This window comes from Trematomus bernacchii, unplaced genomic scaffold, assembly GCF_902827165.1.
Source record: "Trematomus bernacchii unplaced genomic scaffold, fTreBer1.1, whole genome shotgun sequence".
NCBI classification, from domain to species: Eukaryota; Metazoa; Chordata; class Actinopteri; order Perciformes; family Nototheniidae; genus Trematomus; species Trematomus bernacchii.
In genome coordinates this window covers 3,614,394-3,631,433 of record NW_022987851.1, presented here as the reverse complement: position 1 = coordinate 3,631,433, position 17,040 = coordinate 3,614,394, and the positions used below count along the sequence as shown (strand labels likewise).

The 17,040-nt window shown below is 40.9% G+C and overlaps 1 protein-coding gene across 7 annotated transcripts in view; it reads left to right on the top strand.

Annotated features, from left to right (window-relative positions):
* The window catches only part of phldb1b (pleckstrin homology-like domain, family B, member 1b), a 135,377-nt gene that overhangs the window by 64,916 nt on the left and 53,421 nt on the right, over positions 1-17,040 (top strand). For all 7 annotated transcript variants that reach the window (XM_034113246.1, XM_034113245.1, XM_034113243.1 and 4 more), the window contains 2 exons: positions 7,166-7,291; positions 14,559-16,075. In XM_034113246.1, the coding sequence (XP_033969137.1) occupies positions 7,166-7,291; positions 14,559-16,075 (1,643 nt within the window). The remainder of the gene's footprint in view (positions 1-7,165; positions 7,292-14,558; positions 16,076-17,040) is intronic.

Below are 17,040 nucleotides of genomic sequence, written 5' to 3'. Positions count from 1 at the left end.
AAGGTGGGGAAACCCCCCATTGTTTGGGTGGAGACTGAAGACCAGAAACAGACATGGTTTCCATAAAAAGTTGAGATAAGCCATTGACAAACTCCTGTCCTTCCTGCTCCTTCTACAACATTTTATTTAGTTGTAAAAGTCCTAGCAGACCTCTCTTCATACATCCGCCATATCCAATGTATTGACTTTACACCAAGTGCCTCCATTAAACTACCCTTCAGTCCTGCGATTGCATATGAAGCACTGCAGTTTCCTCGGTGTCAACACATGCGTGGGTGCGCTATAATGAATATCTACATGAGTTATGATCCCAACCCCAGCCTTAGAATATGACACATGGCCCGTTTAGAGCGTCTCCATTTCCAAAACCCTGCCAGGGACCTAGATAAATACTCTGTTGATCATAAATCTCCACTTTCTCCACGAAGATCTATTGTCTGACACTCCCTGCAGTGTGTCTCTCACAGCGGGAGGATCCATCATGATAAGTAGATGCGTGCCACTGTAATGGCTGAATTGATGAGCGCTAATTGGCATCAAGAGACTGCCAGTAATGGACTTCAGCGGCAGCGTTTTTCTGAAAGCGTAAACCAGATGGATTGATTAGCAAAATACCATGTCCTCAGCCCATGAATTGATGCTAATGTCATCGGCTCTGCTTGGCGATGTCAACCCTAAATCATATTTTTATTGAAAAGCTCTTTTAAAGGTCACTCTCCCTGTATTTACCGCCTGCTTTGCTTGAAAATGTCATGATGTGTGAGTTATGTTAAGTATCACTTTTCAGGCTGCCAGTCGATCAGTCTTTTACCCTCCCTCGAACAACTGAGCTGACAATAAAACATTATAATAGAAGCATTTCACTTTACCTAGCCATCTAAAAACAATCTACTCTACGAAGGAAGGAAGGCAGGAATACAAAGCCTACAACATGACTTATGAGTTATGCACTACTTCTGCTTCTTTTTTTAACCAACTTCTTGTAAACAGAGAACTTTTAGCAGCATCTTTGATTGGTTGCAAACATTTATACATAAAAAAATTGAAATACAAGTACATCTATTCATGTATGGTGCTTAAGTACTATTTTAAGAAACTATACATTACTTTTCCATTGTATGCATATATACTTTTACTGCACTACATTTTGGAGGCCAGTACTTTTTTTACTCTATGGCATTTTTCTTTGAACACTCATAGCTACTAGCTCCTTTGTACATATGAAAACAGATGATTTGCCCTATACGATAAGATGCAGTACTGTACCACTATACATACTTTAATCAAATAACTCAAATTGGCAACATGTCTTGGTGATAACATCTTAAAATAGTATTCTATATTACCTTGAAAGAGCCATTCTGCTAACTGAATACTTTTAGTTGTTCTACTTGAAGTACATTTTAATGATAGTACTTTTACTGGGTAACATTTTCAATTCAGGAATTGTACTTGTAATGGAGTTGTTAGGATCATACTGTTCCACTCCAGGATCTACGTACTTCTTCCACCACTGCTAATGTATAATATCAGATGTTGCTTTTCCCCCGGTATGGTGGTCTATTCCTGCAAGAAAGCAGACCATTAAAAGACATTTGGATTGAACTAAATGAAAAACACATGTATGCATTTTCTTTGCTGGTCATTCCCTGAATCCACGTCTTCATCTTTAACTACTATGTCCATAGTAAGTGTGTCATAATTAGTCCCTTTGTTCAATTATTTCAATTTAGACGAAAGGGGATACTGAGTGCAGAAACTGATGAATAGACTAGAATTAATACCTGACATTTTTTTATTATACCAAAATATATATATCCTGCAATGAAGGTTGGTGAACTTTTATGAGCGACTTCAGCTTCCACTACACATCCTAGTGTTTCCAGTCAGAGAACTTAGTACCACCGTATCAAGTGGTGCACTGTTTCTGAATGTGTTTGTTTGCGAATACAGTTGTTTGTGCTCTCTGTTTTGCTGACTCATCATGAGCTGATCCCGTGTGGCCTCTCTCCTGTCAGTGACCACACACACACACACACACACACACACACACTCACACTCACACTCACACTCACACTCACATTCACATTCACATTCACACTCACACACACAGGGCCTGCAGGGGTGCGGGTCAGGCTCCCGGGGGGCAGCAGAGGACTCGGTCAGTGTGAGCGTCAGCTGCCAGCAGCAGTGTGCTGAGAGAACAGAGCAGAGGAGGAGAAATGTCTCCACGCATCCATCAGCTGGCAGCCGGCAGCCTCTGCATGAACACCCAGTAACAAGTACACACTGAACAATGCTGTCGGTGCTGGGTGGGATCTACTCACAGATACCCAGTGTATGACTGTACATTCCCTATGTAGCACATGCATGGAACTCCCTGGAGCCTCGGTCACCACAAATCAGGTCCTTGCCTGTGGCTATAATACATAGCCTTTGGTACCAGAACCAGAATTTTGATCATTTCAATTTCAACTGGATGTAGAAATTGATGCACTGAACTGAGTGTGATAATGGAAGCATATCATTGTCTAGTATGCTAAACTTGAAAAACGATAACGCTTAACGGTAATGGCACACATTTGTTTTACCCTTTTTTCAGATATGATATGATACGATACGACCTGATAATACTTTATTGTCAAGTCTGAGTTTTATGGGGGATCACATCAGCACCAAATCTCCATTTGCGTCATCATCAACATTTCACTGTTAGAGATGGTGTTATTTTCAGTTGTGTTTTTATTAAAGGTAGGGTAGGTAATTTTGAGAAACCGGCTCGAGATCGCTAGAATTTGAAAATACACAGCCGGAAAAAATCTGCCACTTCCTTACAGAGCCCCTCCTCCAACACACACGAACGCGCACAGGACCAATGAGGGCACGAGATAAGTTTGTGCACAGATGGAAGGCTGACAGGCAGATAGGCCATCCAGTTATTTTAGCCGGGCCAGCTCACATGATTGGTCGTGCTTTTTACAGTATTACGGCTTCCACAGATGACATTTTTTTATGTATTTATTGTCGAAGCATTTCAAATATTTATTGCTATCGGGATGTTAAGAGCATTCCATGGAATATAACAAAAAGTGTTTCTGAAATAAATAACATACCCCACCTTTAACTGGCAGTTAGCTTGCCAATTTCTTAACCTAATAATACATAACATGCATATATAAGTTAATGCCTCACCATTTTTATTTAAGTACAGTTCTTGAGTAGATGTAGGCTACTTATGTACTTCCCATTCCAAACATTAAGTTTTGTTATGAAGTTCTCTGGAAGATTAAGTCCTGATTGTGTAAAGCAACATTCAGACAAGCCAGGAAAACAGACTCATCCCAAACATCTTTGAGCCCTTCCATAGGAAATGAGACCTTGTGTCTCAATGAGATTTTAAACCTGTATAAATAAAGGCTAAATAAAAAAAAATAAAAAAATAGCACAAGAAAATCATCATTTTCAGAAAAAAAAATGTTCACCACCTAATATTCACATCTGATGGAATGTAATTATGACAAAAGCCGCAGTTGGAAAAAATATATTGATATGCGGTTAAAAAATAAAGTCCCCTGGTGTGCAAAGGCCTTCAATCAATATTACAATACAAAAACAATAAAGCAACTTCACAATAGCTGACATATAATCTTTATGTGATCATAACAGGCTCAATGTTTCATTAACCCACACCTCTAAGTTAATATCCTCAGTCATCATTGTTCTCCCGACCCCTGTCTCTGACATGCTCATTGTTCGACAGAACTGCTGAGTAAAACTGACTGTGCGCCACAGAGCTGTCACCAAAACCCCCCAAGATCTCAGTGAGAGATGACTGTGTCAGAAACACATCGCTTCCAGCTACGTTCTTTTATTCAACATGTTCCTTAGAAGTGGCTGAATTGATCTTCACCGGGGAGATCATGTTAGTGCACGTCAGATGTAGGGTAGAGTGTGTGCTGTAGGCAGAGGAGCTGCCAGAATCCTTGAGGCAACAGGAGCTAGGTGAGGGAGTCGGATGACTGCATGAAGACACGGTGGCTGAGCTGACGTGGCTCCGCAGACCGCAGTATGAACATCCTGATGACCGCTTTCAAATATCCCACTCAGCGTCTTTCTGTTTTTCTCTTTCATGACCAGACTTATGGCTCGGTCATTTACTGATGATGAGACATCCAAATATTGAAGGAAACAATTTCAAATGTGGAAAATCCCAACCAAAGTTGGGACAGTGTCGTAACCACTGACGGGAAGGCTGATGGAAACTGGCCTCTTCTTTCCATTTACAAAATGAAATGCAAATAAGCAAAATGCTGCATTTGGACAGCTCATGTAGGCATGTGGTCTTTATTGTACCAATAAAGAGTATCAATTTAACTGGTATTTAGAACCACTGCTTGTCAGCAGTTCTTCACAAGCGGTGAAGTTCCATATTGTGTGCTATTTTAATGCTAAAGTACACTAAATAACAAAATAATAATCCACAAATCAGAACATTTGCAAAAAGAGAGAAAAATGATTTAACAATAACTTCCATTATTCCAGATTCTTCCATTCTGAGTTTATTTAGTTCAGAGACAATACTCGACTATTATGCATCTGAAAGTCTAAAAATGACTAAGTGTTAGTCATAATAAGTCCTGAGTGCATTGATCCATCACTGGCGTGTAGTCCATTGAAATATCACAACAGAGCATGATACTCAGTAGTTATAGCAATAAATCAAATTAAACAATTAAAACGAGTGATGGTGTGGTTGCAGAATGTGCCTAGGAGCTTCCTTCAAGAATAAATCAAAGGAAATATGACAACAAATGAGTAAACACAGTTTTTCCATCTATGTCGCTCTGTTCCTTTGCCCGGTGCTCATGATGTAATCAGGTGCTTTTCTCCAAGCTGTCAGTGTGCGTCTGTCCAAAAATAAAGGGCATCTGGCTTTGTTCTACATCACCGCAGCCTCTTGTGTAACGGACAAGTTTCCGCCTTTACCTTCTGCCTCGTGTTCGTCAGTGACAACAGGCAGGGATCTTATCTCTGACCGAGCGGGAGGACCTTTCCCTCAGTAATCTCGGCAGGACAATGGTTCAATATTGAGAAAGCAATAAACACAAGATTGCTTATCTGTCAGCGAGCTTGTTGCGCATGACGGGGATGAATTAGTTATGCGCACAGTTTGTTTTGACATTTCTAACTACGACAGTAAGTGGATGTGATTGATACTACCATAGAAACCGAGTGTGTGTTGGGTTGTGTCATGTGAATACATGCCTGATTAGTGTGAGAAGCAACACTGTCAGTTCATGGCTATCGGCTATGTTCATATTATCTGCCTGCTTCACACTAGAGACACCTTGAAGAAAAAATCAAAAGCAGTTTACAGTATGTTGTTCTTTATACTTCACAATCAGTGTGCACAGGTTGACAAAACCACACAACACAACAACACAACAGTGTTTCATTCAGAAACAAAGGTGAAGAATCATTGGAAGAACTCCCAAGTGACATGCACACGACTACAGCATACTGTATATGTGACATTGCAAAGCAGCATTTGGCAACCGGATCCTGTGGGTGAGCAGAAACTTGCTAATTCACAAAATTGACATCAACACTTTATAAAGTGGTTAAAAAAACCTGTTGCTAAGTTGCATATCCAACAGAGAGGAGGCAACATTAACAATGAAATCGTGTTTGTGTCCTTTTGATCAACGAAGGTCCAAAAGTCAGTCTCCTTTTTTTGCTCTGTTTTTGGTCTCCACCATCTCTTTAGGGAAAAATGTGGCTTTTTAGCTGCTGGTGTTGATATTATTTGTTTCTCAGTAAAAGCGTGATCCTCCGCTGAATCCCTTTATCGGAAATCCAACAGGAACCTCTGAACTCTGTAATTTGTACAGCCTAGTTTTGTGGGCTTTCCTTTAATTGGTGATTATTCTATGTGGGTTTGACACTATGAGCGACACATTTCACGTTACACTTAGTCATTTCAACCACTATTATTAGTGATAAGAGTCAATGAATATTAGGTCCAAGAGATTAAAACATGAACTGCGGTAATATCAGGTGCATAACCTGTCGTTAAGCAGCTCTCGGTGTATTTTTATATAACTTGAGCTTTTAACAACAACAAATACGAGTGCATGTGACCATCAACCTGACAGTTTAGAGATGATAGCAGTGAGAGCACCATGCGCCTGAAAAAGCTGAAATGAGTTGTAGGAGAACATTGTGTTTGTCATAGCCAACGAACATCTAACCAACCTTCTGGTAGAAGATCTCTTCTTTCATCACTTTGTTTACTCTGGGCTTGAATACGTCCAGAAACAGCATTTTTAGAGCATCTTATCTTTCTAATTGTTTGCATTATCAGTAGACGCAGGATGTCGGGGCGAGGCACATCAGATAGTTCAACTGCGTAAACCGATGGGTGTTAATTAACCGAGAGAAGACGGACTTATTTGATGTCGGGGGTATTTTACTCATTCAAAGTCATTTGCACTTCTGATGCAACTTCCTGCTTCCCAGAAAGAAAAATATATATCAATGTGAGATTTTGTGGACATTTTTTGTCTAATTTTAGCAGTTATTGAAAGATCTTTACTTCAAAATGTTTTAAATCGGCTGCAGTTTTCCTCATCTCAGTTTATCAACGTTTCATCCTTCATCATTTGTACACAGGGACCAAAGAGTCTGTGCCCTCATGCTTTGTTTGATTTTTTGTGCAGCACTGGTGATAATGGTGGACACAGTCTGTTCTTGTTTGTTTCTCTCCTGATGATGTCAGAACAACTCTGACTCCTTCACCAAATCACTTCCTGTGATTTTATATGTATTGTAAATTGCATTAATCATATACTTTCTTATTGATGTGGAAATGCACTGACAAGATAGCTTAATTTATTTGTACCTGATGCAATGACAATAAAGACATTCTATTGTCAAAATAGTTGGCGTAAATGTTTCTGTTGATCAACCAATCGTTGCCGTTTTACACCAAATGGTCAGCATGTGCTCAGTAGATTGATAGTTTGCCACATTTGTTTCAGTCTTTAGATAAATGGACTCTTAATGAATAACCAATAATTAGTTATTTTCTTTAAGCCCCCCTTTCATATAATCCTGGGGGTTTTCTAAAACGAAATATTAAAATGATATTTGTTCTGTTTTCCAGGCTGTATGCTGTGTTTTGGCCAGTCGGCCTACTTTCGCTTCAACCACCCGGAAGAAGCCCTCAGGATGAAGAGCATGGTGCCTCAGGGGGGAGGTCTCTCCGCCGGGGACTACAGACTCAGTCCAGGTACTTTAGAATCCTGCAGGCTCCTATTACACCCATTCATTACTTTTACTGTATTTCCAGCCTGTTTTCTCACAGCAGTGCTACATTTACAGTACCATCTTGTCAGGGTTTCTTTCCTCCACAAACAGAGGCCAATTGTGAGTAAAACACACTGACCTTTTGTCACATTAATAATAAAGCCTAGAAATGCCATTTCCGTCTTTGAGTTCCAGTTTCAGCATGTCCTGTGTGAATGAATGGGTCGGATTGTTTAACAGACGGATGGTGAGGTGGAGCAGCAGGGCAGTGTTTTTTACAGGTGGATGTTTGCACAGCAGTAAAACCCTGCATTATTCCTTTTGTATAGCCTAGTAAGGGTGGAGGGGAGTGTAGAAGCACAGGGAAACCTGCTGGGACTAGAACAGTAGATTCATTTGGTGATAAACAACACTGGGCCAATACAAGGCTCTCACAATATTCTGTTAAACTAAATTACTATCGAGTGCTGCAGGAATGAGTCCTGAAACTCGGAAATGAGTCAGCATTTTTTGCAATTTGTATTACCTTGTCTCAAAGAAATTATGTGATCACCACAATCTAGGTGGTAATGGAAAATACGTAAGTTAATACTCCATGCATGGATTTTGGATCTTGGGTCTAAACATCATCACACCAAACACTTGAAAAGAAAAAAGATCGGGAGGGTGGATGTTTAAAAACACATTTCCATTTCATCAAAGGAACAGGTGTGGTTCTGCAGGTGGAAAAGTGGATCATTGTAAGTGTCTTTTCTTATTGTTGTTGTTGTTGTTGTTGACATAGAGCCATTCATTTAAAGCCCAACTCTAGACTTTCACTTATGACGATTTAATGAATGCCTTTTATTTATGAAGAAAATATTGCTAAGTCAACTGTGTAAGTATCATCAACTTTTGTTTGCTGTGGAGTTGGAAAATGGAATGGAAAAATCCCATTGGAAATGTGTCTAGGGAACTTGTGAGACTCTCAGGTTGGTCTAGGAAAAATCAACATCTCTGCAGCACTTTATCCGTTGTCTTTGCAGCCCTATTTTTTGTCTTTCGAGAGATTTTCTGGCTTCAAAGAAAATAAGTCATCGCACAAAGCCATCGAAAATAATCCACTGAGATGTTTTGCGTGTGAAATAGACACTTCTCACCATCTCTAGACCCTCAAATCGTCCTATTTAACATAACCACATTAAAGGGAGGCATGCACTGCCCATTATGCCTGTTTGCAGCTCTGTTACAGCAGCGTTGTTGTCACCATCAGCCTTTGAAATACTGCACCCGTTAAACCCTGCAGCCTGAATGGAGCCCAGCTGGGACCCGGTGCCGGGGTTCACGCCATGCATGTTTTATGAGCATCTCGTTCCTCTGCATCTCCAGGCAAAGTTTTCAGCTGCTTGCATGTGCGTGTGAGAGTGTACTGTATATTCCGAGTGCTACTCCTGGCAGCGGAACAACTGTAAGTGGAACTTTTCTTGGCCAGCTCTAGTACCGGGGATCTGTCATAGCATCTTGTTATTTCCTTCTGTTTACTGTGGACATTATAAGTATAGCGCACAGGCATGCTGGCTGCTGTGGACCTCCTGCTCCAATAATGAAAGCCTTCCGTTGTTTAGAAACGTGTCATTTTCCTCAATTATGCATTCCTGAGTTGCGTTCAGATGAAACTTGCTTATACCACTCCCATGATAATCTGTGCATATACTGTATGTCATATCTATTTGAAAACACTTTGAGATCACACTTGTTATCTGTGTGTATTCTAGTGCCAGAGCAATTATGGAGGGCAAACCCAGCCAAACCCATTTGACCCACTTTGTTTTGAAAGCATAGATTTTTTCCTTTTTTGTTTTTTGCATGCAGTAAAATGATAATATCCATCTATAGGAACGTAAGGGCTGTCTCGATATCCAATAAACACTACATGATTATTGTGGCCTCAATAATTTACAACAACTATATCATCACGTTATCTATGGAAGAATTTAAAAAAGTAAAATACTTCTTTAACTTTGTCAGTTTTTTCCAAATAAATTACCCTCAAAATACTAATGTTTATAGGGGAAGAGAGAGTCTGTAACCACAACTTTACTTTTAAGAGGTTCAGGAGACTCCAGACAAACCTTTTTCACCGTACCTGTCTCTGTGATATCTACTTCATAATGCTGTAAAATATCTCCTTCAAACAACTTGACAAAACGATTCATTAAAATGTCTCCCCCATTAAAACAAATGACAGTATTACTTAGCACAGCTACCATAATGTACCTAAAATAATGGTGTAAATATTAGGGAATAAGAAACTGTACATAACCGTATTTAATGGCTCGTTTTATTTCCCCATTTAAATAGAGTGGTGCACGATTGAGTCTTAAATCCCGGACTTGGCATTTTACCACATCCGGTTCCCTCGTCTCAAATTCAACGTTTTCTGAACATACATGAAGTAGCCTGAAAAAGATTTGTGTACAAAAATAGGTCAACCTGCACCACTGTATTGGGCAATGCCTAGTCTTGGGCAATTGGAGGATGTTGTGATGGTGACAGTGGAGACAGACCAGGTGGTAAGTGCCAGTAACTGATCCCTCACTGGCTTCCCAACACATTAAAAAGTCACTGAGCTGGCCAACTGACTTTAATAACTTATTTTCATTTATTTTTTTAAAGTTAAGTGGTCCAAATATGTACAATAAATGTATACAATCCCAGTATTTTTTTTGTGGTGCTAAACCCAATTTCATAAAATTCAAATGATTTTATTACTCCAAGGTAAATAAAGTTAGCACACACTCAGGTGTTCAGCTTATGTTGACTTACTTCATTTTCTAAATGATTCTGGCTATCTCAAACAAACATACAAACGGTTAGGCCTGTTGGCATTGATCAGAGCGCTACAGTATGTGTGCAACCTTTTCCTTTTCCCTATCAGGGTGTCTTGCAGTGTTTTGTTTTTTTCAGGAATGTGTCCCAACGTATCAAAAGCCTCTTTGCTAGCATTACAAGAAATGATTACACTTATTTTAAATGTACAATTTTCTTAATAAACCTTAGTTAAAAAAGCATACTGCACATCGTTAATTCCAATCAGTTTTTATTGATGAGTTGAACCTCACTAATGATTTTTTAAGTCACTTATATCATTTTGGGTGAAATAAACATGCACATCTGCTGCTGCCATATATTATGTGCCTGTTATGCTACATTTGTGAATGTACCATGACAGGCACATAATGTATTACAACAAATGTCCTTGTGTTGTGAGCTACTGTGTCTTTATGAAGCTGGTCACATTCACCTGGCCATTGTTCCGTTTTGGCTATCTTCACTGGGTCAGTGACGGTCCACTGCCCAGCTGTCTTTAGCCAGGCGTCTTTCAGCGAACACCTCTTCACTGATTGGACGTTTCCTGTGCCTCTGCCTGGCCAGCAGACGGCTTTGTGGCTCTGAGCTGCTTACTCAAAGTGGCTGACGGATGGGGTTACAGTATCTTTTTCAGGGACTATTTATAAACCTCTAGTTCCATTCTACTGTCTGCCATCTTTGCACCCTCCCTTCCTCAATGGGTTTCACCTCCAGGTCTTAAAATGTCTATTTTTTTAATTATGCAATGAAATAAAGGACCATAAATCAAATACGACTAGGCAAGCGGAGAAAATGTTATTCAGATTTAAAGCAGTCAGCACTTCGTTCGTGCCCTTTCATTTACATTTCCAAACCAGTTTAAAACCCACATTTCCATCTCTAAGGGAAAAAACATTTTTTCCGTTAATACTTTATTTGGGTGCATCAATGAGGTCTTAATTCAGAATTTTGTATGGAAAAGTTCAGTCAGAAAGCATAACATAGATACACTATTTGTATGTTACACATACTTAAAAATATAGCTGATTCTGATAAAGTATAGATAAGCAAATGTCTAATTTGAATTAAATCTGTTTAGGCTGTGTTATATTCCCAATACACAGTCACATTTAAATAGAGCTGTATTTTGAACAAATCTAAGTACATTTGGTCAGATCTAAAAAGGCATATTTACTTATCTATTGAAAAATGTCAAAAATGTGTACTATACTGTATTTAAACGTTTCCATTTCATGCTATGTTATACTTAAAGTAAACACAACAATTCAGAGGGAACTATTATCATTTATGTTACTCCATTTTTATGACCAATACTATGGACCAATGTAGTTACTTTGCAGATGAACATTTTACATACGTAAAAAGTACATATAAGACATCAATGGTTTTGTAAAATATGATGCTTTGATATAAATTCAGCTGCAAAGTGTATAACATTGTATAATACAGTTTCAAAATTAGCTCTTCCCTAACCAACTTCAACATTGAAGTGCTGCTTACATGCATACTTATTCAATTGTATCTTTTAATATGTGTGGGTAAACATGCACATAGAACATTTTTATGCTTTATGATTACTTTAACTTGACTTTTTTTTAACTTTAGAAGTACATTTAACAATCAATACTTTAATATAATGTCATTTTCATTGGAGGACTTTACTGGTAATGAAATATTTCTATATTATCCTATATGATAATAATATCCTCCGGCACTATTATTACAAAAAATGCAGTGTTTGAATGCTGCCAAAGCTTGTATTTTTGTAAACAAATGCGAAGAAATATGTCCAGCTTTTTAGACCTTGATAGTTGTCCCTGTTCAGGCTACTGTGTTGCTCTGGTTAATCAGACCTAAATACAAAAAGCTATCCTGCCATTGCCCCTGGATGACAACACTGTATTTTGAAAATGGAAGCCTACAATAATTCAATTCATCTAGGAAATTTAGTTTTTCATGTCAGCAAAATATGAGCCAAGTGCCACAGTGTGCTAATGGGTAATTTGTGGATGCCTTTACTTCTCCCCTGTGTCTAAAACTGACAGAATCTGCATTATAGAGACAATAACAATGACAAGCCATAACATCCACTGCTGTGACTCTTTAAAAACAGCTCTGTAAATCTCGCAGCAGTTCACATCACACTGGAGAAGAAGAGATAGGTCAAGGTAGCCATGGCAAAGGAAGTAGGGCGCCTTTTCTTTCAAATTAAAGTACATTTCCGATTTGGGGGGAACGGTATGTTTTAAGACTTCTAGGTGGCTCGGTCTCATTTGTGTGTGTCTTCACTGTAAAGTACAAAAGGCAGTAGGCTATATTATTACCTTTCAGAACATTAGGAACAATTTTTGTATTTGTTGACTCTACTAGGCATTATTGTAGATTGTGTCTATCACATTATGTCTGTCCCATTGAGAGGTATATTATAGTAAGTAGCCTATGCATTGTATCATATGCTCGTCTTCCCGATGGCGAGCATATGTAAGGAGAATATATATTTTCCTAGCGGACTTATTAAGTGAGTCGTGCTTTTATTTTGAAGGTCTTGACCGGAAAACGTCATGTTACATTTCAGGCAACTTGACCATCGTGATACCGTAAGCAGCAGCGGTGCCTAGCACCCCTACCCCCGCCCGGTTGAAAGACCGCCTCGGTGGTGAATCTTATATCTCCCTCGCTGTGTGTGGAGCTAGACACGGCAGGGCTCCGTCACACCCGGTCTGTCCCCGGTGTCCGGAGGATGTGAGCCTCAGTGTGTGTCATATAGCAGGTGAACTGCCCTGAAACTGACCGGGTTGTATTCCTTCATGTGAGTAACGTTAACCCTACTGCTTATTGCTGAGCTCTGGGTGTGAGAACTGATAGGAACCGGTGTCACGCGAAACTTCATTAAAAAATCTGTTGGTTTTATGTTCACTTGCTTTTCTGGAAATGTGAACACAGTGTGGGACACAATTACATTCTTACTTCGATTTATTGGAATGTCATCCTTCATTCGGCATAATGATGATCGATAAATATGTCCATTTATTTGTAAAAATTATTGCATTTGTGTGTCACAATATCCTAATGTGTTCTGGTCGTCTATGGTTAGGGTTATTTAAGGGATGTCAGATGAATCAAGCGTATATTTAAGTAAATACATCTTGTTGGCGATACAATCAATGCCGAATTGTAGGGGTCCTCACATGTAAGAAAATGTGTTAAGTCATGATACATCCCACATGCAGCATTACCGGCAGTCAAGCGAACATTAAATTGCCATATTTTTAAATGAGGTTTGGTGCACTCGAGCCGATCGTCTGTACCCCATGACATCATTGCATGGGCTTTCCCTCAGCAAACGGTTGCTCGTCAACCCACCCCCGTCGTTCTTGACTGTACATACATTCAAGACGGTTTGTTGTCCGTGAGACACGATGTGACATTGACATTCATGCATTGGTGAACGGATACAATGAATTACTGTGACAGCCTGCAGACCTCGATGCTGTAACATTTGCGTGACACAATCTTCAGATTGAATTGTCTTCATGTTGTCATGAAGGCAGAGCTTCGTTGTATTGCATTGTAGGGGAGCAGGCAGGAAGCTGCCCCCATCTCTGTTGAACAAGCACAGCTAATGCATTATTTGTGAAGTTTCTATATTTTAGAGCAGTTTTGCCATTGGGACGTCTCTCTCTGACATCATCATTTACTATAATACAAAATAGAATGTATTCTGTTCTCTTTTATGTTTGTGTAATCGTTTGCACTATCCCACAGTCATTTTGTATGATTTTTAATATCATAACAATGCTATTGGACATGACAGCTTTTTCTGTGGCCTTTTATTACCTCTCGGTGTTTGCACGGATGACTCTGCAACATTTATATTCTTGTTTCTATTTAAACAGTCAAGAAGTCTATTCAAACAGCTTTCATTTTGCATTAATACAACCTGATCCCTGCCTCAAGGCCATGCTGTTGAATCTCCCACGTGGCCGTGCGTTTCTGTTGTCATAATCTACTATAGTGACTTCAAACAGACAGTTAAGATTAGATTACCCACCCCGTGTCCTATGTTGCTTTCGAGCCACACAGTAATTGGGTTATGTAGGCACATTTTCTCCTGATCCCTATCCAACGTACAGGCCTATCTCCTCCTCTGTGTCCTTCCTTCTTTCCTCACCACTAATTCTTCCTCTGCCCTTATGCTCTCCTTTCTGACATATTTCTATGTTGACATTTTATAAACTGTAAGACAAGAGTTTTTCTGAATTCTTCAGTATGAGTATATTTATACTTCCAATTCAGACTCTGTTGCACAATAGATTAAACATAACTGTATTCTAGTTTCTATGTTTATTACATTTTTGACAAAGACTAATGAAAGTTGTTTTTTGTCTTTTTAACCTCAGGCACAGAGAGCTTTGTCAATGGGAATCACCAGGCCAGTCCAGTCCAGTCTCCCCAAACTCATGGAGAAAGAGTCCAGTCTGAGCACAGTGCAATCGTAAGCTCTATTGAGAAAGACCTCCAGGACATCATGGACTCTCTAGTCATGGATGATCCACAGCCTTCTTCCTCGGATGGCCAAAAGCCTTCTGGAGGCCAACCCATTCCCCATTCCCCCCTGTCCCCAATGCTCAATGGAGGTGGCAGGTATCTATTGTCCCCTCCTACCAGCCCAGGGGCTATGTCCGTTGGATCCAGCTATGAGAATACATCCCCTCCCTTCTCCCCCCTCTCCTCCCCATCTGCAGCCAGCAGTGGGAGCTTTACTAGCCCATCTCCTATTGGAGGACCCCAGGACCAGAGTTATTCTCTTCCGCCAGTGCCTGTACGCTCCTCAAGCTACAACTTCTCCACCAATCCCATCGCCGGCTGGGGTGCGCCTGTCCCCCAGCCTCGGACTATACTGCCTAACTTCAGCAGCGGTGGGGTGGGCCAGAAGGTTCAGGAAAGCCCCAGGCTGCAGAGGAAGGTCTTATCAGAGGCCCCTCCAAGCCCTAAGCCAAGCCGCAGAGGACTTGGCCCTGATGGGTCTGAGAGCCCCCGACAGATTATGTTCTCCTCTTGTGAATCTCTCAGTAGTAGACACATAGTGCCAAGCAGCCCAAGACTCACTACCAAATTCTCTAACTGTCCATCGCAGTCTCCTTCCAGTCCCAGGACCAAGTCAACCACAGTGCTCCAGGAAAGACCTGCCAGTCCTTTCAGAGAACAGACCAGTCTAGCTGATTTCCCCCTGACCCCCAGCTCCTCCAGGCAGCTTTCCCAACCCAACAGAGCCTTCCAGCCTCCTCTGGACCCCATCGTCCACATCATCCAAGGATCGCCGCTCCAGCAGCATCCGCGTTCACTGCAGCCCCCTGAAAGCCCTCGCATGGCCAGGAGGAACATGGAGCTGAACGGTGGCGGTGGAGGGAGCTGCAGTATGAGGGAGCTGCCTCCTCTTAGCCCCTCCATGGCTCGACGAGGGGTCCCAGTACTACCAGGGGCTCTCCCAGGGACGATACCAACCTTAAGAACTCCAGAAAGCCCCTCAAGTCTGGGCAAGCTCATCCCGGAGAGTCCCAGGCTCCGACGCAGGACCGGATCTACGTCCGAGGAGCCAACTGGCAGCAGCAGGGGGGTCCGAGCCCGCAGTCCGTCGCCTACCTCCATGATGATGGAGGGCGGTGGGGGTTCGGGAGGACGGAAGGCGAGCTTTGGGAATTCCCTGTCACCTGCTTACAGTTTGGGCTCCCTACCAGGATCTTCCCCTGTTTCCAGCCCCAGGACCCATAGGAAGATGTCCTCAGGGAGACCCCACCCTGGAATGAGGGAGAGGAAGAACAGCATCACAGAGATCAGCGACAACGAGGACGAGCTGCTGGAGTACCACCGTCGACAGAGGGAGGAGAGGCTACGAGAGCAGGAGATGGAGAAACTGGTGAGTCAGGAACACATGTCACCAGGACAAGACTGTTATTTAGTTTGTACCAACTTTTACAGTTTTACAGTAGAGTTGTTTTGTACCTGATATCAGAGTTCCCGTTAGCCGGTAATTACCGGACTATGACCGGCAAAATATGCTGAAGACCGGCAAATCTAAATCTCTCCGGTCAAAATGTCCGGTCAAAATAATTTCCCCTTAGCGCAATACCGCATCAGTTGCGCCACTTATGTGACAGACAAGAATAGTATGTGACAGACAAAAGAGTCAATTCTAATGTCTAACACGTGGAGAAAGAGATGTCCTGCATGGGTTGATTGTGCGTTGATCTGTTGGTAATGCCTCGGGGTTCCGGTGGGCATGTAAACAAATGCATAATGCTGCGCTATACTTTGTGGCCTCACCCGGTTGCATAGCGACGTTTGTTTAATATCGAATAATATCAATTTGTTTTAAAGCTCAATAAATAACAAAGAAGACCTTTGACCGGCACTTTTCTAATTTTGTCCGGAAGATTTAAACTTTAACGGACATGTTGACCGGCAAAAAAATATTCTAACGGGAACTCTGCCTGATATATAATCCTAATCCTATCAAGGGTTTACCACTTTAGAAAGATACTGCGATGATGATATTATCGCTTCACTAAAAATAGCAAGGGTTCATCCCAGACTACAGTTACCAAATCAGTTTTGGGAATGGGACTGAAACATTTTTTTTATCTTTGAGTCTTTTTTTTCTTCTTCTGACTTGATTTCGAGGAAGATGCTGTAATCATTTTCATGTTGTCATTTTTTTTTTATGCTTCCAAAAGTGGAAGACTTTTTCTGTTACAGTAATCTGTAACCTGTTTCAGCTGAATATCATGTAAATACCTTGTATAACCAAGGTGTTTTGTGTGTTGCCTAATCGTAAACATATTCAAACTCTTTCATCATTCGAGATTACTGCTCGGAAGTTCC